Here is a 24,939-nt window from a genome sequence, read left to right as displayed (position 1 = left end):
TGCCTGAGGCCACATGAGCTTCTGGAGGAGGGCAACCTGCAGCAGGGAGTACTCGGATGATTTATAGGAAGAGCACCTTCCCTACAGGGACAGGCTGAGAGAGTTTGAGGCTTTTGAGCTTTGAGAAGAGAAGGCTCTGGAGGGACCTTGCAGTATCTAAAGGGGGCCTACAGGAAAGCTGGGGTGGGACTTTTTATGAGGGCACGTCCTGACAGGATGAGGGGAAATGGCTTTAAACTGGAAGAGAGTAGATTTAGACTAGATTTTAGGAAGAAATTCTTTACTGTGAAGGTGGTGAGACACTGGAACAGGTTGCCCAGGGAGGTTGTGAATGCCCCTTCCGTGGAAACACTCAAGGCCAGGCTGGATGGGGCTTTGAGCAACCTGGTCTAGAGGGAGGTGTCCCTGCCTGTAGCAGGGGGTTGGAGCTAGGTGATCTTAAAGGTCCTTTTCAACCCAAACCATTCTATGATTCTAAGAACATACTCACCCAAAGGATTCCCCAGAAGACTTCGTCTAGTATAGAAAGCAGTGCACATCAAAGGTGTTCCCTAGAAATTCTTTAACTATTAAAGAATAAAATTAACCAGATTAATAATTTGTTAAGAATTGTTTGTTCTTGTCTAGCCCGCATGTTTTCTAAGTAGTTTTGACAAATTACTAAGAGATTTATTCATGCTGTGGATTGAAACAAAGATTCTGTTGTCTTGTGCTGTGGATCCAGCCTGCCCAACTGAGTGATAGTGCCTGAGCTTGTCTGGAAAATAAGTATTCTTAGTTACAAGTATTTTTTAATCATTTTTAATTTTTCAAATAAAATCCGATCTTTTGCTAGTAGTGATAGGAGTGACAAGTAGGATCCAGAGTTGCTACCAGTGGTTATCTTCAACACACTGTGACAGGTAGGACTGGCTGAGCAGCCTGGGTGCATAGCAAGAGGTTTGGCAGTACTCACTGGAATGAGTTGCCAGAAGGGACTATAAAAGATGATTGCTGTTCAGGGAGCTTTCTCTGTGGTGAGTTGTTGCACCCATTTTGTCATGGGGATTGGTTTGCCCATTGCAGGGAGGAAGCTGCAGGTATTGCAGCATGCAGTCCTTGTCTTATGCTCACCTGCCTCCTTCTCTGCCAGGTGTAGATCTCTAACATGCTTATTCCTTGAAGCAGGAAGTTGTTATTTGTCACTAAGATATATATGTAGGCACCACAATTAATTTTCCTCTGTTTAAAGAGATTTTTTTCCTCAAGTATCAGAGCATGTCAGTAACAAACAGCCGATGTTGAAATTGTGAGAATAAATTTATAAATAAATTGTGAGTGCAGTAGTTTAATTTGTCTGTTCGCCTGGAGTCTGTCTCCATTATGAGTGATTTTTGAAGGGTAACAGCTGCTGTTTTTGCTAGAGAGAAGGGGGGAAAATGGAGGTAGTAGAGTAACTTTTCAGGTTGGATATTAGAAAAAATTTCTCCTCTGAAAGAGTGGTTAGGCACTGGAATAGGCTCTCCAGATAGGTGGTGGAGTCACCATTTCTGGAGGTGTTCAAGAAGTGTGTGTAGATGTGGTACTCAAGGACATGGTTATTGGGCAATATTGGTAGTATGTCAATGGTTGGACTAGATGATCGTAGCAGTCTTTTCCAACCTTTATGATTCTGTGATTCTAACTTTTCTCTCATTTTGTGAGTTTTTAGGGTTTTTTTTTTCCCTTTATCAGTTCTTGAAATCTCACAGGTAGTTTTTTTGTTTTGCAACCAGTATGAAAAAGTAAGACAATTTGTGTTTATCTCTACATGGGCTTACATTGTAAAGCAGACTTGTAAATGTGTATAGGACATAAGTTTTATGAATGTTTTCATTATTATAAGGTGGTCTCTGCTTGCATATTGGAAAAATCAAGAAATCAAATGATTTCAAAATCGATCTAGCAAAATACCTGTGCGCTTTTTTCTCTTGTTCTTAAACAGAGTATATTTTTAAGTGTTCTTGGTTTTCTGTGAGCAATTTTAAAGGGGTTAAAAGAGGAGAATCCCAGGTTTTGTGAGGAACAAGGCTTTTCACATTGTTTCAAGTACCTGCCTCTTTGCCTTATGTGACAACTCAGCTTAATATAAAGTCTATTGTACTTCTTAATGCTAGTTTCTTTGCGGGTATGCCTAAACAAATAGCATCTTATTTTTTTCTTTAATGGAACCCTCGTCACCCCCACACTAGTTTCAAATGAGATAGAATGAGGCTCACGACACTTTTTTCCTCAAGATATTACCTCTACTGTCCAATTTCTAATGAGATATTGTAGCAAGCAAAATAGCTACCATATTATTTGCCCTTGCTGGAAAGCAGCCACAGTGCTGAGGCCAGTGTCTTGCAAGGATTGGCATGGGGCTTCAAAATTGCAAATTTTCAAGTTAGCACCAATGAGTGAGTAAGAAAGGGTGTACCAAGTAAAGCTGACAATAGGGATCATGCACCTGAGAAACTATCGAACGATCTTTCTAACAAATAATAACCTTCTCTCAGATTTGCCACTGTCAACTGACCCATAGCCAGAATTGCAATTAAACTTTGATATATTTTATAAAAAATAGTACTTAGTTTACTTTCACATAAGTGAAGAGATACAATTGCACAATGGTGGTTACAATGATAGAAATACATACTGTTGATAAAATGTTTGCAAGAGATTTAAAAACATACTGTACAGCACCACATCTGAAATTGGATGATGGCAAAATGAGTCATACTCTGTGTTCAAGTAAATTAAATTCCTAAATCTTTCTTCTAGAATAAATAAAACATACAATGTGCAATATGTCTTACATTACCAAAATATTTCCTGGAGTTGTATGAGAGATTGAAAACAAAAATGAGGTAAAAAAAGACATTCATGCATTTAAGCCACCATTAGTTTCTGACTCTAAAGTAAGGCAGATCATTATCTTTTAAACTGTCCTTAGCCACTTCTGTAGTGTTTTTCACAACAAGGTCTGTCAATACCTCGTGGAATCATGAGTTACGATGCTTCTATTCCCAACAAGTTGTTTTTGACAGGTACAGCCATATTTGAAATAGATTGCATGGTAGAAAATGTTGCTTTTCCTTAATGGAAAAAGGAAATGTAAATTAAAAGGAATGGAGAGAAATGGGTGTTTTAGAATTTTTCACAAATGACAATGTTTTGAGATGGGGGAGGTGAGAGAAGGGAAAAGCGGAAGAGAATTATGTGTCATCTTCAGTCTTAATGACGTGGAAAAGAGTGACATTAAACAGGACTTGGTGTCCGTTATTCCAAGCATAGAGTGCTCTATCTCTTGCATTGTAGTCAAGCATGGATATATGAAAATACTGATTATGGAAGGGAATGTCTGTATACTCATAAGTGGAAGTTTTGGTGGAGTAAGAGTAGTAGACCTTGGCTCCCGTTAAATGAGAGTTAGTAACATACAAGGTGCCACAGATCATGAAGGATTCTCCAGCACTTCTTTTGGGGTAGCCTGTACTCCAGCTCTTCAACACCTCAAGCGTGTCCTGGTTTAGCTGGCTGATAACGATGTTGCCTGCATTCTGGTTGGTGGCATACACAGCCCATAGCCCAATTTCATCTGCCATCAGGTCAATATCAGAAAAGCCACCCCAGGTGTAAGGGTAGACATTGTGAAAGCCAGCATACTCAAGGCTACGCTGTGCAAGCACCCGCCCAGTATCAAAGCTGTATTTGATGATGATGTTGCTCTGGTACTTGTTGAAATAGAGGGAGCCGTTGTAGACAACGTGGTTGGTTCCTGCCCATTTGAATGGAAGGTTGTATGTCCTTGATTCAGCCCCACTGACAAAGTCTGCAATTGATTTATATTCACGGACAATTTTATTGTTAGTGTAACTATCCATGTACCAGACCTGGAAAGAAAACAAAAGTTGGAAGTGAATACCTGGAACACAATTTGAGGCATGTGACTGTGGTATGACGTGATGGATATGTGACTAGAAAGAAGGAAAAAGGTTTGGGGTGCATAGCAGTCCATCAAAGTACAGTATTGTCCAAATTCCTGTTACAAAGGTATGAAGAACTCTTGAATTTCCAAATCAAAATTTACTTATGCAACTGAACTCTTAGGATGATGCTGTAACTGCCCAGGCTGGGATCCTGTTGCAGGTGCAAACAATAACATAACAGCTATTATAGCCAGTGGCCAGTATTTAGCTTATATAGAGTCTAATCCTGCGATGTTGTATTATGGGGGAGGGTTGTGCTCACAGGTATTGATGTTTATATTAAATTACTTAGGTTCTTAAAGAGCTAAGATCAATAAAATCTTAGGAAGAAATAAAAGATATATTCATTTTGGATAGTTTTATGTCATCCCTGATAGAGTTTAAGGAACCGGCACAAAAGTGCTCAGCTAACGTTTGCCTTTAGAGATTTTTGCACAAACACTTTTGGTCTTTCTCTGAAGATGTTTAGCAGTGAAAATGATGGAAGTAGAAGAAACATGTTGGCGAATGTAACCTCCTAGGGGGAAAATCTCTTTTTAAAGATTAAAATAAAGCAAGTAAAACTCTAGAAGGACACATATATTCAGAGTCTTAACATACTCGGTTATTTTTCTCTGATGCTAATGGATCTGTCATCCAGGCTCCAAATCGGGTTCCAGATATCTTGACTGTAATGGGGCCTGTAATTTTCATCAATTTGCCACATGCTGAAATTAGAAAAGCAAATGCATTAATGCAAATAATTACACAACCCTCCTTGACATCAGATAGAGCACTAGACCAGCTGCTCAAAACTAAATAGTGGCTCCGGAGAACTCAGGCTTAGGTTGAAGATTAGTTATCATCTTCATTTTATTAAGCAACACTATAAATATGCCAAAACAAACAAACAAAAGAAAACCTCAAAAACCAAAACCAAAAAGCAAAACCTATGTATATTTTCAGTTTTGTGTATTTTAGAGCACGTTTTCATTTTCTGGGTGTAAAGAAAAATACAGCCTAGTGAAATATCTTCCTAGTTGGTACAAATAACATTTAATAATAAATGGAAAGACATAAAACCCAACTTATTTTTGCCTTCAGAAAGTTCAGTGAAAGGTTGGGATTGATGAATGTTTCAGTCTTCCATTGATCAAGGTAACAACGAGGGGAAGGGTAGACAGGAAGAAATGAGACAATGCATCTTCTGTGCAAAATGTCCCACTGTGCACAAGTGCAGGCCTGCGTCTGACTCTGCCCTCAAGTTATACACACAGTTCTGGGCTGGTGCTATGCCCCTGGCTGAGATTAAGAAAGTGAATGTGAGAATTATTCAGCAACTGTGGCTATATCATTTGGCTTCTAATCCATTATACTGTATTGTATTAGACTGTCTATGAGGAAATAATGAGAATCGATATGATCTTGGTTGTTGACCTTATTAACTAACAAAAAGTCGATATTTCAGGAGACATTAATAACAAACTTATTAGCAGCAAGCCCGTGATGGAATTTGTGTGTTTACCAAGAGGTGCACTATCACACGGTGATGTGTAGGTGTTTAAGTGAAGTAGCATCTTTGAAGAAAAGATGTTTCATATGAATGGGGAAAAAAGTGACATTTCATTTCTTTTTAAAATTTAAAATTAGTGATTCACCATGATATTTGGTTGTGCTATAGTCTATAAGCCAATCTACCTAGGAAATGTGGAAAACAAATGGTGTATAGGATTGAGAGCGATCTTATTCAGTTCAAAGGAGAAGGTTGAATCAAGCCTGGATTTTTCTACTTTATGAAACTGGCAAGGACTTTTTCTGGTCAAATCTTTGTATCTAGAAATCCCTCCTTAATAAGTAACTGGTTACACAGATCTTCATTAGGTAAGGCTGTGAAAATAAATTGAACAGGTGCTATTTTGAAGATAGCTGGGAATATATGATCTTCCCAGTCTCTGATGCAGATGGCCATTGGTGGCTGCTACATATGCCAAGCAAATGTGTGATTAATAGAAGAACTTGGAAAGGAAATAAAATCAAAACAACCAAAACATCTTCCTGAAGTGTTTATAAGCATTGCATTTATTGCAGATATTAAAGAGAGGAAAATGACACGAGTATTTTTTTTTTCAGTGGTTGCACAAACCAATTCCAAGTCCATTATTTCTTTTGCTCTCCAGAATATGATCAAAGTTGTTATGACATTACTTTGTAACTTAAAGGAACAAAACATCAGTTCTTAATGGGTGCATGCCTGTTGTCCTACATAATACAAATCCGGGAAGCACTTTATTCTAGTTACTGGAGTTTACTGAGAAGAAGCCTGTGGATCCTACTGCATGAGGGCAATGACTTGCCAAGTAATCTTTGGGAAAGTCTCTTATCCTTTCTGACTTGTTTCTTCATCTACAAGATGGAGATAATGATACATCTCTCCATTGCACAGTTTTGTACTAAGTGATATTAATAAAGCTCTCCAAATTCCACTGGGAAGGTTGCTCTGAGAGTGCAAGTACCACTGCATTCAGTAATCTTACACCTTCACTAATAACTCTTCTGTCACTGATACACTAGCATTTCTTTGGATAAGTGGAATTTTTTAATTTTGAACTTTTAACAAAAAATGTTAATGTAAAATATTCAGCTTCTATGTGATAAGCTATAAGTGCAAATGAATCCAGTGTATATTTACTTGAATCATGTTTTCATATTTCAGTAAGTATCTTTTGTCAGAGTATTGGCTTCTCTGTATGTTTATATATTTTTTTCATTTTACTAAACAGATTATGACAGAATAGGTAAGTTAGGTAATTATATTGTGAAATGCAACAAAATCTGTGAAGGTTCAAGTTAGATCCTGTGTCGCATTGTGGCCAGTCTGCCTTCTGCTGCTGGAGGCTTCTGGCCATCAGATTGGCATGGGCAGTCACAGCTGGGTCATCTCTTGTGGTGTATATGGCTGGAACACACAGAACCATTCTTCAGGAGCTGTTCACAGTAAGCCTTAGTTAAGCTGGTTTTCAACTACTATAAAGAGCACACAGGAGTAGGCCAGAAATTTTAGTCTTGGTATTAGTAGGAGAAGATAAAAGTCATTTAAGTATCTAAGCCCAAATAGTTAAGTCTCTGATCTATGATCATGGCAAGCTTTCCTAGTTTTTATTGCTGAGCATGCTGCTACATGGCAAGGGATAACTCTTTGGTCCAAGGGATATTGGGAAAAAGAGAAATCCTCAATGCTTTGCAAATGCTGCTCAGTGCTAGCGAAAACATTGGTGTGTTGTCAACACTATCTTAGTCAGAAATCCTAAACAGAGCCGCAAGTGGGATGCTATGGAGAAAGTTAATTATCTCCTGACTTGAACCACTACAAAGACTGTAGAAGAGAGTGTGAAGGAGAAAGGATGTCCAGGGAAGCATCCATTTGTGAGGAACAGGTTATCATGTTTATCTTTAGTGTGTTGGTGGCATGGATGTGCTCAATAATCTAGTTCATTAAAATCTCTCTATTGCTCATGAACATAAATTTAATATATGTAACTTTTGTACATTAGTACATCAGGAGAAATAGAATGTGCTGCAGGAATTCAGAATATCTGAGGGGAAATGTGTCTAAAAATTAAGGAAATAGGAAACATCTTCTGAGAAGAAAGTCTCCCTATGAACACATCTGGTCATTCTGATGTCAAAAAAATGTGTCCTGTACTGTAGTCTCTTCACTACTCAGTTCTAAAGGTATATGCCATAAAATCAAAGAGAAATAAGATACTCATTAAAGGCATAATGATGGGTCTTTTGTTGCCTAATAAACTTACTGGAACAGTATCAGAAAATGCTATTTATTTATATGAGTTTTATTGCTTGCTGCAATATTATAATGCAACTATTTTCTCCTGACTGCCTTCTGCCAGTGCAGTAATATGCTATTCTAGGACTACTGAAGGGAAAATAAGGCTATAAGAAATTTCCATTTGACTAAGACTTTCATGCATTTTAGCCTATCATCACTGCACTGTTTCTAGTTTCAAACGAAGACATTGAAAATAAATAATTAAAGAGCGTAACCTAATCTAGATTTTTGTCATTCCATTGCCTCACAAAAGTAAAGGCACTGCCTATGAAGTTAAGAATGTATTTCATGTCACATATACCCTTTGAAAGTAAACATCCCATACCTGTTAACTGAGATACTGATCACACGTTGGAGTCTTGGAGCTTCTGTTTTATTTGTGTTTGTTCTTTGAAAGTATTTATTCTCGGGGGGATGGATTGTTGGCTATAGCAACCAAGATTTCAGTAGTGATCCATTCAGGTATCTCAGAATGCATGGACAGTCTCTGGGGATGCATTTTTGCATCATGGTTGTGAAGTAGGTAGGTACTAATTACCCTTATTTGGGTAATGGAAGTTAAGGCTGAAGCTTAATAATACTTCAGATGTTTAGCTTTGGTAGCTGATACTGATTTAGTGCTGAGTTGTGGATGTGCTGAACTTTGACTTTTTCAAACTAAAGCTAGTACATGAACAATGAGGATGGAGGGTGCCTGATGTTGTGTGGTGCTCCTGATAGACTGTTGCTGTATTTTGTAGAAAAGTCATGCTTTATTCCCCTTAGATGTAATACTAATTATGTTGTATTGCAGATTAAAGAATGGCATAGCTGTCCTAGTGCTGATACTACAGGTCTAAAGACAGGGCAGTTGGAGTGGCCACTCAGATGTCATAGCAAAATTTGCATCATGATTATGATGTCAACAACACCAAACTGATTCCAGTCTACTTCCAACCTCAATCTTTTTGCACACTGACAAACCAAAGATGACTTAAATAGGAATACCTGTCTGAACTTTTTAGAAAGACTCTTTGTAGCTGTCCAACCAGCTGTGAGGCTCTTTGATTTAAATGTGCTGTTTTTATAATCTTCCATCATAATTTCTTTTGTATACAGTAAGATAAATGATTATCTAAGATACGCTAATGCAAACCTAGCGATAGGACTGTCCTTAAGATGAGTTACTCTTGATGTTTATTAGGATAGCACAGATCAGAAAATGATGCAGTCTTTTGTCATGAAGGAAAATTTCTTTCTACAGAGAAAAATTATAAATGTTCAACAGAGGGATCAAATCATACATGAAATTTTAAACTTACTGAGCTTTTTCATGCAGTCTCGAAGCCTGGTTTCTAAACTGAGCACCCGCTGGTGTAGTTCATCATAGTCATAAGCTCCAATTTCTTCCTGAATACCAGTGAGGACAGTAGACAGATTCCTGATTTCCTCCTTGAACTGGGTGATTAATTTGGCATCAGTTTTGTATTGCTCCAGAACTGGGATCAGTGGCAGGAGCTCATCCATCTTTTCTTTCAACTCCTGTTAAAGGCAATCGAATGTATGTTAGAGCAGTTTAAAGGAGTTCAGTCCTCTCATTTCCCATTACATAGCACGATTACCGCCTGATTATTAAAATGACTTGAAAATGATTATTGATTTTAGCTACAGATCTGTTTTTTTTAGAGTACTGTGGAAGCCTTAGAAACCTCAGAATTAATGGTAGTAAGCAGTAGATAAAACTCATGAGAGAATAGTTTGTTTCTGCTGAGGTACATGATTACCTTCAAGTGATCTGAACCAAAAATGTTGAAGGTCTGACTTTCCATCCAGAGGATATAAACTCCCAACTAACTGTATTTTTCTTGAGAGAAGGTGATTAGGCTTGAACACATAGTGGCAGCCAAAGATGTCATACCTGTTTTTTTAGCAGATGAACTGTTAATTTCTATTTCAGTCCTTAGAAATACCAAGTTCATTTCTTAATGTCTGTTGAGCCCTATTTAGTTCTGATCTGGCCACAGTCGTATCTGTCTTTTTTCTGAAGCAAAAAATATCAATGGTTCTTAAACTGATTTGTATTTGCCATCCTGCTGCATCACTAGGTGCCTTTGAGCTTCCTCTGTTGTTTTTTGCTCTGAACTATCACAAATCGTTTTATTGCTATGTGCAGTTGATGTTATGTTGCTAATCCTATCCTTAAATGTTTATTAAAGAAAGTGAGGCTTCAGTTTGGAATCTCTGGCTGACCCTTTCTCAGACTTTGCTGTCATGTTCTTTGAGAATTTCTCCAGTTGCAACCTATAGTGCTTACTCATCCTTTGTTTTGTAATTATTTTTTAAAGGTACAAATCTTAATCTTTATTAAATTAGTTCAGATTGTTTGAGATTTTTTTTTTCTTGGTCATTGCTCTGTAGAAAGCCTTAAAGAATCCTTGCAATTGAAATATTTTGTTTTATGAGAAGCATGCAGGTTTGTCCTTGATGTATCATCTGTACACAGAGATTTGCATATCTGTTTGTAATTTCTGAAAACAGCAGGATGTCCATGAGCAAATGGTTACAGACATTGGGGATGCAAGACTGGACAAAATAATAAAAAAGGTGGAAATGGAGACATGTATTAGACAAAGTATTAGGTGATAACAGAGACTGGGAATGGATGAGGACACGCAGGGAGGAACTCTTGAAGGCATTAGAAAATACAGTCCTGAAGGATGGCTGGAGTGTAGTCAGCAGGTTAAAAGGGAAAGCAGAAGAGAACTAGATGGAAGCCCAAGCACAAGGAAGACGTGCAGAAGCAAATGTAGTCAGAAGTTAGTGTAATCAGTGAGATGCACGGAGATGCATGTGCACAGTTTTTTAAATTATTTGTATTATATGTATATATTTGTATATGCAATAAACATGGTAAAACATTTCAAAAATAAATAATGTGATGCCAAACAGAATGCTTTGCTAGTAAGGAAACGTGAAAGAAGCGGATGGCATTGGCCATTACAGATGCTTGAAAATCTACCTTTGAGTTTTTACATCTCAAACAGATTTGAAAATCTCTTGAGAGGTCTGCGGCATCTATTCATCGCTCAGCTAATTTATCCATATGGCTTTAACAATTCCTTTCATTTTGGAATTATTATTTCTTCAAAATAAAGACCTATATATAGTATGCAAAAGGGTATTTTGTACACAGGTCATCTTCATAGCTGGACATGAGCTTTAATTTTTAATTTTTAATTTAATTTTAAATGCAAGCATATTAGTTATGAATTAATGGGAATAGGGAGTTTCCTTTTTACCTTTGGTTCTGTTGTCAAGAGGTCTTCCAATTATGCTGTAGTAGTTGAATTATTGAGTTCTGCTACTGCTAAAACTATTTTTATTTGATCTTAATAAAAGCTCAGCTTTAGTCTACTTTGTAAAAACAAATAGTTATGCTTTTCTTGATGACAGCAGGAGTAAGCTTTGTGATGTGAGAAGGAGAGCTTCAGAAGCCAAAGTTTTTATTCAGTTTTGAGGTAATGAACTTAGGCTTTGGTTCTGCAAAGCCCTAAACTGTCAAAAATTATGGGTAAACCATGATGGAAAAAAAAAAATGAAAATTTTTTACAAACTCAGCAAAATAATGTGTTTAAGTGAATTAGTGAAGGTAACTTAATCCTGATAGGTTTTTATTCCAGATGAGGTATAATTTCAATAAACTACAGAAACTTTTTGTGGAGATTAGGTATTTTCTGCCCAGTATCAATGCTGATTTGACAGAAGTATAACAGAATGCTGATTTGACAGAAGCTCAAGTGTGACCTGGATCAAATTTGCACTCTTTGGGTGTTGTAAATATGGAACCACAACATTAGAACATCTTACTTCAGTAAATGATATAAAGATGGTTTAGGTGTTTTCATAAAAAATAAAGTAATACAGTGTCTTCTGATACTCACTAAATTGTTCCTATGATGGTACAAGAACTAAATTGTATTGCAATGTGAATGAGTGGTAGACATATCCTAGCACTTTGTGCCTGCTGGTATGAGAAGTAATGCTATGTTAAGAATGAATTTCTTTGTCTCAGGTGAGATAAAGTACTGGAAATTTAGTAGATCAAATTTCAGAGAGCCTGCAGCATATTGTGTGATGTTGACCTTTCAAATTATTCTATAATTTAATTGTCTAGAAATCTGTTTTGTCTGCCTGGCAAACTGTCAAACTGAACTTAAATGACTGACCAATACAAATATCGAATATTTAAAAGGTCAGTACTGCAGAAATCTACTGCCTTTGATGTCATGCATCAGACAGTCAATTTAGATATTTTTTCCCAAGGAAATTTGTAACAGGAATGCAGAATACGTAATGAATATATAATGACATTACACAAATGCGGTGGTGTTGTAGCAATGAGTGATAAAAGGAAAAAAGGCAGAGAAATTTTTTACTGCCAGAAAATGACTGGATTTATGTGCTCAAACTCTAAAATAAGAAATGATGACAGAAAATATTAGGTTTGGTAGTCAGATCATTAGTGTAATAATTCCTGATATTACTAAGACCTGTTGGATATTCAGTATATCTGAAAAAGAAATTAGCTATGTAATTATTTACTTTAACATTGATTAGAAATCTAAGTCCATCTTGTTTCATGTACACATAAAAATATATATACTTGGTTAAAAATAGTTTAATCCACAGAATGTTTTCTTCTAGATTCTATCTTGCTGTCTTGCAGACTGGAAATATCCATTTATTATACCTGGTATTTGAAGAACATATTTTCTTCTTGTATCTTTTTTTCCTTAAGAGTACTTCAGATAGCTTCTTTCAGAGTATACAATGCTATTTTGTGAATTTTGCAAACTTCTTACTCGGGAAAAGATTGGCTCGTGTTTTTTCTTGTCATTAAAATTTCCTGGAAGTTTTTTTTAATCACACAGATGTGAATGGGAATGATTGCCCTCCTCCCCTATCCCAAACTCAAAATAGCAAACCTTCAGACGTGAAATTAGATCTTAATTGTACTGGACAAAAATTACAACAACTGATTTATTATAGGCTTTCTTTTCTTCAACTGCAGTAAATATCAGGTAACAGAAAAAGTGTAGAACTCTCTACTTATTTGCTATTAATTCCTTTGGATCTCCCCATTTATCACTGTATCTTGAATGAATATAAATTTTTCAGTATGACATGCACATTGATACAGAAAAAAAACAGGATTCTGTTTCTAGTGACATTTCTCTAATGTCTTAATAATTAATAGTTACTTCCTGGCACAATTAAATCGAACAGAGCAAAAGATTATCATCATAAAGGAAACTTTATTATGCTTTTTTAATGTTGCTCTTGTATGAGCATTTCAAGCTGAGATCTTAGCAGTCCATGCATTGCTGCTTAGTACATTGCTTCCAGCAGGCTTTCAAAGTTATTGTTAAAATAAAACCTACTTGAAAATGCTTTGTCATTAATGTCTTCCGATCATCTTCAATTTGCCGAAACTTGGCCTTCAGCCCTTTCATTTGTGTTTCCATTTTTAAAACATACTGGAAATCCCTCTGAGTCCGTAGATTTAAAACTTCAATAGATTGGGACATATTCTGAACCTGTTAAAGAAGAACACTCTCTAAATGTACTTTTTGTTTTACTTTTTATTCCTGGTTAGGTAGTTAAATGTCAGGCAATAAAATGTGCTTATAGCAAGGCTTTAATTGTGAGTCATTTATACCACAGTATAAGTTTTAAATTTCATAAGTGCATGACAGTACAAAATCTGGGGAACAGGGCTAACAGAGGACTAGCAGGAGTGAGATCTTAGAGCCATAGGGGATTTTGATAGTTCCTTTGAGGCAGGGAGGGAGATCCTTTCAGCACCATTTTCGATGGGCTGGAAAAATGCTGTTAAGTATGAGAGTCTACTTGTCTACTTTGTCTTCTGTGGTAGGTGCTGACTGTTCTTTAGGGTGTTCTATGTAGCATGTGTTTTCTTCCAGGCACTTCAAGAGGAACAGGACTAAAATTTGGATAGGTTTGTTGAGTTATTATGAACTGCATGATTTTTACCTAGTAGGCGCCGATAGAATAATTTAGTATAAGGAAACCATGAGATTGTCTAGATGTAAGCTGGGACACGCTCATTGTTAAATTGGTGTTTGTTTATGATTTTATAAATGGGTAAAAGTTAGAAATTTTATCCAATTAATCCTAGAAAAACTTTTTTTTATAGATGAGAAGAAGTGAATGTACAGTCAACTGTTGTGTGTATGCCAAGTGACTTTGTAGCTATTGCTGGCACTTCCACTACAGTAAGGCAAGAACCTTCATCTAGAGTAAATTCTATATTTTTAACAGCACTTACTAAGAAAGCAGTGCTTTTGCCAGTTGTAAAAATACCATATTTTTCAAATGCAGTCATTCTTTTTTAACAAGTATTCTGTCTTCTTCCCTGTTTCAACTTTCCTCTGAGAAAAGGATTGTTTAGTATTGAAAATTTTCTAAAACTACTTAGCTGTATGTCGTGCTATGGACTTGATCAAAGTCCCTGCTGAAGTTTACGGAGGTTTATGGAGAGAAAATCTGCAGGATCTGGCACTATATTAACACTGGAAAGATTTTTCTGTAGCTGGAACAATACTGAAAAAATATAACATTTTTAACATACTGCAGTATGTTTTCTGTCTACATTTTATGTTGCTTTCTGCTGCTCCTGTTGAACTAATCTATCTCAGACTCTGAGGTTATGCACTATGATAACTGTAGACTTACTTACCAATGCGGAGAATACAGGACAATAGTTTGTGTTTTCATGGTTGCAGCGTTTTTTTCGTACACAATAACACTTTACTAGTTTTAGTATAGACAATAGTGGATAAAACTATAAAAGTTGGGTTGTTTGGGCAAAATTTGCACCACCAGAGAATGAAATAAATATTATTAAGTAAGGGATTAACTAAAAGTAACTTAGCATATTTCTTCTTTGTACAGCTGCTTTGATCATGCTGTTGTGCCTGTATTTCATTATTAGTTGATGAGAGGCAAGGAATGACCTTCAAAAGACATATTATTGAAGCAGAAGCTGTAGTTCAAATCTTCCAGTAACTAGGTAGTTTGAGGTGGAATTTGTAACTTTTGACACAGGGAAAATCAATCCTGACTTTGTGTAAGAAAAAGTTTTGGGAGGAATGAAGAAGAGAAGACGCAACTTCAGTTTGCTAGGTTAAGTGGCTTGGGTTGGCAGAGGTGTGCTATAATGAAAACAGACAAATTCGGGTAAGTGCTGAAAACACAGGTAGGGGTTATACCCTGAAGAAATAGTTTAGTTAGATAACACTTTAGGACACCATTTATACTGAACTTTGAAAGAAGTGGATTTTTGTGGGAAATGTTTTGACCACAAGAAGGAGTTAATTGGGCAGACTTACCTTCTCTAGCAGCTGTCTAAGCTGTCTGCTCTTGGCATCTCTTGAACACAGATTTTGTTCAGGTGCAACAACAGTACATATGCAGCGGCCATCAGGATCCTGGGCTGAGCTATAAACTTGCCACCCTTCCTTGGGGCTAATCTGAGTCTGTAACACACAATAGTAATAATACAAATGAAGGGAACTGAACTGATTGTATTGTTTGAAAACACTACCTATTCTGGTTTACTTTTGCAGTATATATTTGCAGCAAGGTTCCTCCTAGTCATCACTCATCATTCTCTTAACTATTTATACTCGTGATTTTGCGCAGATTTGTTATGTCTCACACCTCTGTAATAGTTCTCCAGCAGTGCGCTGTGAGCATTGTTTCCAGTGTGGATGAGAACAGTTTCCTGCTTGGGATTCAGCGTAAGCTGGTTGATTCAATTATTTGCAGAGCATTGTTATGGTTTTTCATTAACAGAGAACAAATATGTCCTTTCAGCCTGAGTGACTTTTACTTTAGACTAATGGAAACAACAAAGACAGAAAAGAACAAATATAAAATCCCAAAGAGAGAGCGCAGTATATGTGACTCATGCAATAGGGAGATGGTTTGGAAATGGTTCTGGATGGGAATTAGTGTATGGGAACTGCTGAGTCATGGCCTGAACCACTGACTGAGCACCTGGAGGAAAGACCCAGTCAGCCCTGGGAGCACAGGTGAAGGCAATTAGGCCTCATTTAAGGGCTGACTGCCACTGAGGAGGGATCTCTTTCTGGAGATCCCTCCTTGGTGGAAGCCTTTCCCTGCAAACTCAGAATCATCTGATACGGGTGAGCAGTTTACTTCTCTTCCCTTGTAGCACCTTGCTATCGTGCTGGTCCTTCCACCTCTTTTGTAATGCTATTTCCATCCTGTTGGTCCTTCTGATTGCTCCATTTAGCAAGTTTGTTCTTAAAGATGCAGCACGGAAACTGTTCTCTATTGACCTGAGCTGTGCATGCACCAAAGGGAGAGGGCTTGCTGCAGGGCAGTGCTGAGAAGTGCCAGGTTAGTTTAGTTGGAGGGAGGTGATGGCAGGCATGGCATAGTGCAATGAACACTGAACTGTGCTTCACTAGGACAGAACAGTTCTGGAAATTCCTAGCGTTCCTTTAAAATGCCTTTAAAGCTTGGATGATACTTTGTGAGAGTGGTATCTGTCTAATGGGATTTCTGGAAGTCTTACAGCATCGGAATGAGACAAAGCAATGTAATTAGATGACTGAACTCAGTTGAGGAAATAAAAACTAATGGACATAAGAAATATCTTTGTCTTTTTTCTATCTGTACTTTAAAATTAATATTAAGCATCATTTTTTCCTAATAATACAGTATTGAGTACTGAATTTTATAATACAATTGCTAATGGATAGCACTGAAATATTTCTAGTCGGGAGATTGTTGGAATCAATTACTAATTATACTATGAAATTGCACTAATTATCAGCATATTGAGTGATTATTAGAACTGGCAAGCTTCTGTTGAAGCATAGTGAGGAGTAAGTTACATAACTCCTCACCTCAGGAAACGTGCAATGTCTCTGTAGACTGAAGTTAGATGGGGAGGTATCAATATTTTTCTGAGAATCAGTTCAATGTTAGAGTGCAAACTTTTTTCCCTACAATGAGTCTTCTGAGAAAGCCACCGAAGATAGCAGTGACCTCTTCTACTGTAGAGTTAAGTGAAAAATTAAGAATTGTATTGTTCCTTTGTTTTGCAAGGAAAAAGAAGGCATGATAACGTAGATATGTAAATAGGGAACATCTAAACTTGCCTTAGTATTTGCTAGAAATGCATATCCAGTGCTAAATAATTCCACTTCTGTGGTGTACTCATAGCCTTAATTTTTAGGGCAAAGGGAATTTAGTTTAACACATGTACAACAATAAGAGTCAAACAAACTTACAGCTGGAGAGGTAGTTTAAGATGGTACTGAGCGGCTACTAAAACTGCAGGCTGGAACAACTGAAGCCCATCAAAGATGGTAACCCTTGCAAAGTATAAGCTCTGTTCACTCCGTGGGTTTCTATGTTTCTGTGTAGAACTGATGCCCAGACAGCGTGGTCATGCAGGAGCAAGATTTTATTGAAGTTCAGGAACCTAGAGCTTGTGATAAGTCCTTTGGGACAGGAATACTCAGTATGATTTGTGCATAAATTGTGATATTTATGATATCTGTGTTAAAATCTATATTTAGATTTTACTGCATTCAGTTTTCTGCATCAGTGAATGAGTTCTATACAGTGGACAATGGATGAGACAGCAGCATCATGTACAGTCTGTATTGAAGCAGTTGTAGTTCAGGCTGTGTTGTCAATGGTACTTATATATTCTAATGATGTAATGCATCTCTGTCTGGTTTGTCTAAGAAAAAAGATTATTGTTTAACTCAATCTGATCATGTCTTGATTTAAAAAAAAAAAAAAATTCTCACAGAAAAAGACCTTCAGGCACAGTATGCGTGTGCTGTGATGCACTAACTGTGCAGAAATGAGTGCTGAGGTCACACCCCCAGTTTAGTCTTTATGGTAGTCTGCGTTACCTGTATTTATGCCATTAGCGTTCCTTTGTTAAGTAGGATGGGTGATACGATCACAGGGAAAAATGAGCATGTGTGGGTAGGGGCACTTTGCTTTTTCTTTCCTTTGTGATTTCTCTTCTCTTTGCCCTTTACTCCCTACCTTAAGTGGAAACCGCTGTGCCACATGAGGGAAAATCTAGCAGGCATCAAAACCTGAGGATAGCTACTGAATCTACTCCTCAAATGCAGGCTTACTGCTGTCAGGCCTTAGAAAACAAACGAGGAAAGAAATAACAACTGGCAAACAGCAGCAATGATAATAAGTCATTGTAGTTCTTGGAAATCTGGAGGAAACAGAGGAGTTTCTACTAAGACTGCATTGATGTGGCTTGGCAGGCTGCTGTTCTGTGCAATCACTTCACTTACCTCAAAAAGCTTTACTTTTTTCACATGCACTTGTAGGTATTATAGAACTGTTATAGGTGTCTCCACTGTTACAAGTGAAAGGACAAATGGCAACATGTATATGTATACTTCAAGTCGTTGCTTAGATATAGACAGTATTTGTCGATTTGTCCTGTGACTTCCGTCCTGGGACGGGGCTACTGCTGGCGAGGAGGCCTGTTCCCCCAGCCCTGCCTTGCTGTATGATGGTTCCAGTTGAGAGAAAATGTTACTGAAGATGAGGAGGTTTTACTTTTTTTTTTTTCCTGGTATGAGGTATGACATTTCTGAGCTTTTTATATATCCTAGAAGAAGACTTCTGGAGCACTGCTTACACTGCTCTGGTCACTGGAGAAGTTGGCAGTGGATGACAGTAGTTTGGTGAACCAGTTAGTGGTGACTACAGCACTGCCAAACATCTGGGGCATAAAGTCTCTCAGCCAACACCTGAAGTTGCTGAAAAGGTAACAGACCTGGGGTGCTTGGTTTTATGCCAAAACCCCACCTGACTGAAGATGGTATTTTTTCCACTTGGCAGATGTTGCCAAGCTCAGATAATCAGGATTTTGTGATTGTGTCCCAGGCTGTCCTGGAGCTCATACTAATTCTCTTGAAATGTGAAATGTGTCTGTAACTCCAACTTAATGAGTGCAAAGTGCATCACTGAAATAACACTTAGGAGGCCTTTGTGTAATTTGTGTTCTTTTGAAGCGAAGGGAAGCACAACAGTTTGCACTACGTGGAATCTGAACATGTCAGTATATATGATGATAGATGTGCATGTGTATAAATATGCCTACATGATATTGTAACTAGGGTAATCTAATTACCTTCTCAGTTGCAGCTTTAAACTTGGATTTAAATTAGATTAACTTTATTTCTTGTTATATCATATTGCCACCCGTACTGTAGTTCACTGGGCATAATTTACACTGAAAGAAAATACAGTGGAGTTTTTCCTCATCTGCTCAGCTTTGTGCTGCTCTAAAACAACAGAATTGTTTCTTACAAACGTAATTAAGTTTAAAGTAGCAGCATTTAAAGCCCAGATGCAGTGACTTTCTGCAGTAATACTTTCCCTGCAAATATATGTTCAATTAAACATTGATTAGTAAATATATCATTTTTGTTTAGAACTAAAAAATTAAGATCTGAGCATAGTAATCTTCTGTACAAATAGTGAAATTTACATTTTACATAACCCACTGTTATATAAACATCTGATTACAGTTAAAATATAGTGGTCTGGAAACACATTTGGAAAAATTATGTTCCAGTTTAACTTATGAGTACCAGTATGATGTTCCCTGCTGTCCAATTAAATGCTTAATTTTTACAGTTTTCATGAATAGCTAATCACAGGTTTTCTGTATGTGGTCTCTAACAGATGCTGCTGTATAAGACCATCAACCACACAAACTGGTATTTGTGTCATTTGTAACTTGCCTTTCTAAATTTCTGATACCCAGCCTCCTAGTACAAGATTCTGTTTTGTTTCTAACAGCTATTTAGTTTTCTGACTGTGCTCCAATAAGGAAAAATAAGAAAGAGTCAGACTCCTTGCATATTGTAGTGAATAGCTAATATATAGCAGTATTCAGACAAAAATTAACAAGAAATCTGCTGCCTGAAATCTGTTTTCCTTAATAATGCACTACATTTTTCTGGAGCAGTAAACAAAGGAAAATGTCTAGGCAAATAAAATGACACTGCTGTTCTATTTTTAGCATTCCACCCTCAAGATGAAAACATTTCTTCGTAAATATTTAAGGATGTTGCTTTAAAATCTCTTTTTCCATAGTAAGACCACAACATGCCCACCGATGTGAAGATTTATGATGCCCAAAGAGTAGCATGCATTAAGTGATGATAGTAAGGTTAGTATTAAAAAGATTTACAAAGAGGCAACAGAGTAAAGCTTTTGCTAGCACTTGAATTCTAGTTCAGCATTAAGATGGCTTGCAACACATCACAGCTACTTACTAGAGTATCTGAAGTGGATAGTCTGGTGGTATGTAGTCCTACCAGAGATGGGAGAGTTTGGGACATCCAGTTAGAGATCATTGCCATGGTACTAAGAACAGCACCAAGCTTCAGCAGTGGAGGACTCATTGCTGTGGAGCTAATGAGTTTTCATAGTGACTGATTATCATCCCAGTGCAGGCTGGCAGTAAGAGGCGGGACTGCAGCACACAGCAGCCACAGCGTGAATGGAGAGCTAGGAACCCAGACTGAATTATCAATTAGAAACTCAGATCCTGATTTGCTCTCACTAACAAATACTCTATGATTATTTATTTACTACTTTTGACTACAATACTGATTTTGTGCTGTCCATTTAATCAGCTGTCCCCGTAATAGTCATTGCAGTTTAGAGTGGGAGATGGGATGGGTGAATTAGCTCTTTATAGGTGCTAGAAAGTCAATTAGCACTTAACTGATTAAGTCCTTGCAGAATTGTATGTATCCCTATTCAAAATTCAAAAGCATAATCATAAAACATAATCCCCACTTCCCATTACTGCTGTGGCAGAAATATACTCAGGAATATTTCAGAATCTGATACAGGAGCTATACATGTCCCAGACAGAAGAAGGATGAGAGCTGTCTGCCTGCCCATGGAAACACAAAAGTATTCTCAGAAACCTTTCCAAATATTCCTTGATTTGTTGATCTCACATAAATTTCAAACATCAGTGACGTTATAATTTGAAAAGATTGTTACTAAGATAATTGTTGTTCATAAAAGAGCATTGAAGTAGTAAAGGTTCATATTACTCAGTGTTTCTGTTAGTGTATGTGTTACTCTACTGCGAATTACTGCATTACAGGGCTGGTAGGCTCCATATGTCTTAATTGCCATTTGGGTAGGAACAGAAAACAAACTGTGGGTTGCTCGTATAGCATTTGGAGGCTTCTTTTGGCTCTAATCTGCTGTTAAATCCACTGTTCTCTAGCGCTGTAGAATGATCTCCGTGGCCAATAGCAATTTATCTTTTTCAAAAACTTTGTAGGGAAAAAAGCACAGAGAAAAAGAGTGCAGAAATTCTAAATCATTGTGCTGTTGGGGCAGTTACAATTTTTTTAAGAATTATTTTTAAAAGGAGAAACACTGAACAAGGATTTCTAATGGCAGTTATTTTGGACAGAACTTGCTTAAAAATTTGCAGAGACAGAATACGGTATTTGCTCCCAGAAGTAATCATGGATTTCGTGTGTTTCTGAGTTCGGATTGTGTGCACAAAGGAAACCCATAATGAAATTGAAAGGGTTGCCTCTTTCTAAGAGAGTGCAATCACAGACGCATTTTTTAAACTTACTATAGTCCTGCAAACAGTTTTGCTGACACTCAGAGCTTGTGCACCAAATGTAGGCTAAACTTTTCCAACATTCATTTGGAATAACTTCATTACTGTCATTTATTGACAACATACAGAAAACTAGTTTTTAGAAAAAGAAATAGGAGATCACATTGGAGACTGCCATGTAATTTTATAAGGGTTCCTCAAGCACAAAGATTCAGTAACAGAATACACAGTGAAATTCTCTGCATCCCAAAATGTAATATTTCCTGGGAGTTACACAGTTAGGTGAGCAGCTAAATGTTTTAGATACTCAAAAAACCATAACTCACTGAAGAGGTATGTTTGAAATCTGAAAGAATGAGTTTATTTGCTTTATACAGATGCTGCACAGAAAAATAAGCTTTTGCTAGTTTCCCTAAATAAACATAGACACGACAGCAAAAATCAGTTTACTCATTGAACTGAAAACCTGCTGACATGTGATTGACGATATTGCTCCTAGATACGTCTTTAAAGATAGCGCAGCAAGAGATGCTCCTCCAGATTTCATGGCTGCTTCTAATTACAGATTACCATACAAGTGATATCTGGATTCCCATGGTGCTGAAGTTAGATCTGCTATAAGTGCATAAGGGCTTTAAAGCACATCTGCACTGCAGTGCAGTGACACAATTGCAGATTGTAGAGAGAGATGTGAGTCTGCTAAAGCAACGTTAGCCCAGGGATTGATGTTAGGGTAGCTTACACTGGAAAGCTGCAAAAATACCATTTTAGGACCTTAAATATTTGGTGACTGTGTCCCATACTGCTGCAAATTGAGTGCTAAGCTTGGGTTTGTTTATACAGGCTATACCTTTCTCCTAGACATGGACTTGACTTGTGCAGTACACTCTTCAACGTGCTTAATAGTTCTCATTTCATAGAATCATAGAATGACCTGGGTTGAAAAGGACCTCAAAGATCATTGAGTTTCAACCCCCCTGCTGAGTGCAGGGTTGCCAACCACTAGACCAGGCTGTCCAGAGCCACATCCAGCCTGGATCGGTGCATTCATGCACCCATTTGTCAAACAACTGCTGCTTCAGAGCAGTACTGCGAGGGAACCTATCTGTGGGAATGATGTCTCTGGAAACATCTATTTCCTGAACAGAGGAAAGGCTAACTAGAACTGTATTTTATTATCGTTCTAATTAGAATTGCATGACTGTCTTTAAAAAAAAAAAACACCACCTTTCTGACAAGGATCTAAAGCTTTGAAATCATTTTAGCTCTATTTTGCCATAAATATTTGGAAAAGTAAAAAAAATAGCAGGCAAGTATCAGAAAGTCTTAGTGAGAAACATACCTGAAATCATATATAAAGAGATCTTTTCAGAAACCATGGAATAACTGAGGAGTTATTCTCTTCTAGATTGGAGTTGGAAATATGACCAGCTCAGAACTGTGTGTTTAAAAAAAAAAAAAAGCCTACTCCAAAATAGTTCATAGAATTCAAAATCATGTTCATGGGTAAATTCTATACAAAGTAGTTTCATTTGGTAGGAAAATAAATATTAATTTCTACATAAATACTTTGCCTGAAACCTTGTGTTTTATGCAGAAAGATCAAAGTGTTTGCACATGCGTGTCTCAGATGTCTTAACTTCTTTTGAAGAAGAGCAGTCAGTAACCTTAAACCTCAGTAAGTTAGTACTTTGACAAGTTAGGTTTACAGAGTAAGCTTGTGCACAGACATCAAAGCTTCCCTTCATACTGTGGTCTTCTGTAGTGTTTAGTTTCTTCATCTTCACATCATATATTCTAACAGTGACTCAGTAGTATCCTGAATTCAGAAAATGTCACTACAAAAGTCATGTTCCTGGGCGCTGTTGGTTTTTCAGGTAAGATGAATGTGTGTATAAGCCAAAGTTCTCGGAATGTGAACAGCAATTAAAATTCTTCGTCCATCTTCAGCTCTGTGAAAGTGCCTTTGCCCTTTCTATTCAATTCCAGTTCTCTGAATTTAGAAACCCTGAGAAGTCTCAAGCTGTTTCATCTAACGCTACATTCTTGTTTAAGACAAACCTCTGGCTTTGCAGCATCACTTGTGAGTGGTTATAGCCAGGTTCTTCAAGCAGATGGAGAGGCAAGTGTCCTTTAGGTTAATATCCTTTCACCAGCCTCGCCTTTGCATGTGTAGTGACATTTCCCAGTCAGGCATCTCCACTGATGGTATGTGTGTCAAGTGAAGTCTTACTACAAGTCTGTTCTGTCCTTGCCCATGCTCTCAAGGTGAGGATCTTTCTGAAATGGCCTTGGTTATCTGCTTGTTTTTTTTTCCTGGCTTTAGGGTATCTCTTACTCCCTTTGAATGATGGAAGAAGTTCTTAGCATTTTCATGTAAGTGGGTGTAGTTCGTGATGTGAATTGCTGGAAACGAGGAGGAGGCTGAGCAGAGCAGTGTGCCTTAGGAAAGCTGGCAGTTAATTGAAAGAGGTGGGCAAAAAGTGCAGGAAGGACTAGTTGAAGTGAAAATAAAAGGTAGTTGGTTTTTTTTCCCAGTTGAATTCTTGCTATCTAAATTGTCAGTAACATTTATGTTGTATTCAGTACTATCTTATAAGCTTTCCCCTCAGATGTGCAATATAATAATGGCGCTAAAGGGAGAAAAAGAATTCAGCAGAATCACTCTTTTCTGTTCTCTTTATTTCTCTGGGTGATCTAGTTTATTCATGCTCACTTAATTTTTTTTTTTTCTAAAATGCAAAGAAACATCTGCTTAGAGGATGATGAAAAATTCTGCGGAGAGTCCTTTTCCTCTCAGCAGAAGCTGATATTCTGCAGGCTTTGGAGAACCTCAGGGTGCCTTCTCTTGACACAAAGAGCCGCAGAACGAGCCGGTACAATGCCATATGCTTCTGAGCCTGGCATTGCTCGGGCTTGACATGATACTGCAGATTCCATGTTCTTTTGTTGGGGGTTGCATATAAAGATTTACGTATAATCCCTCCTGTGATAATCCTCATGCTTAATGCTTTTGATCACTTGTAATTTTTTTTCCAATTATCAAAATACATATAATTCTATTCAGAGAATGAACAAACCTCAGTGCTGTACGCAGCTGAGGTAGCTGGCATTTCCTTAGGGTAAATTTTAAAAGAAACTTGGTTCTCGGGTATTCAGAAGCTGAAATTCACTGTGAAGGTAGAGCATATGATCCTGGAGATGGGCTAGAGCCGTGAAAATCAGTGGATTTGTTGTAATTTAATGAAGTCAGTGTTTTGGGTGACTCTGAATGCAACTGTGTGTCAGAAAACAGAGATGAGGTATTTACTGAGAACAGCAGCCCATCCACACCCTGTGAAAGTGGTCGGTCTAACAACCGTCTTGAGGACGGGCAGCCAGTGCTTACAGGGAGCTGGCCCTGTTTCCTGAAAGCCAAGGTTGAAGTGGCT

The 24,939-nt window shown here is 37.5% G+C and overlaps 1 protein-coding gene across 4 annotated transcripts in view; it reads right to left on the bottom strand.

Annotated features, from left to right (window-relative positions):
• The window catches only part of OLFM3 (olfactomedin 3), a 49,126-nt gene continuing 26,735 nt past the window's right edge, over positions 2,549 to 24,939 (bottom strand). For 2 of the 4 annotated variants that reach the window (XM_021404568.1, XM_021404570.1), the window contains exons 2-6: positions 15,207 to 15,353; positions 13,236 to 13,391; positions 9,117 to 9,336; positions 4,590 to 4,696; positions 2,549 to 3,893 (exon numbers count right to left, since the gene is read on the bottom strand). In XM_021404568.1, coding sequence (XP_021260243.1) covers positions 3,216 to 3,893; positions 4,590 to 4,696; positions 9,117 to 9,336; positions 13,236 to 13,391; positions 15,207 to 15,353 — 1,308 coding nt within the window. In that variant the 3' untranslated portion in view covers positions 2,549 to 3,215. Of the gene's footprint in view, positions 3,894 to 4,589; positions 4,697 to 9,116; positions 9,337 to 13,235; positions 13,392 to 15,206; positions 15,354 to 20,183; positions 20,476 to 24,939 lie in introns of those variants that run through there. The other 2 variants (XM_021404571.1, XM_021404569.1) reach the window with 2 other exon arrangements.

This window comes from Numida meleagris, chromosome 7 (genome assembly GCF_002078875.1).
Source record: "Numida meleagris isolate 19003 breed g44 Domestic line chromosome 7, NumMel1.0, whole genome shotgun sequence".
NCBI lineage: Eukaryota > Metazoa > Chordata > Aves > Galliformes > Numididae > Numida > Numida meleagris.
The sequence above is the reverse complement of the archived record's forward strand: the minus strand, read 5'-3'. Positions and strand labels throughout refer to the sequence as shown.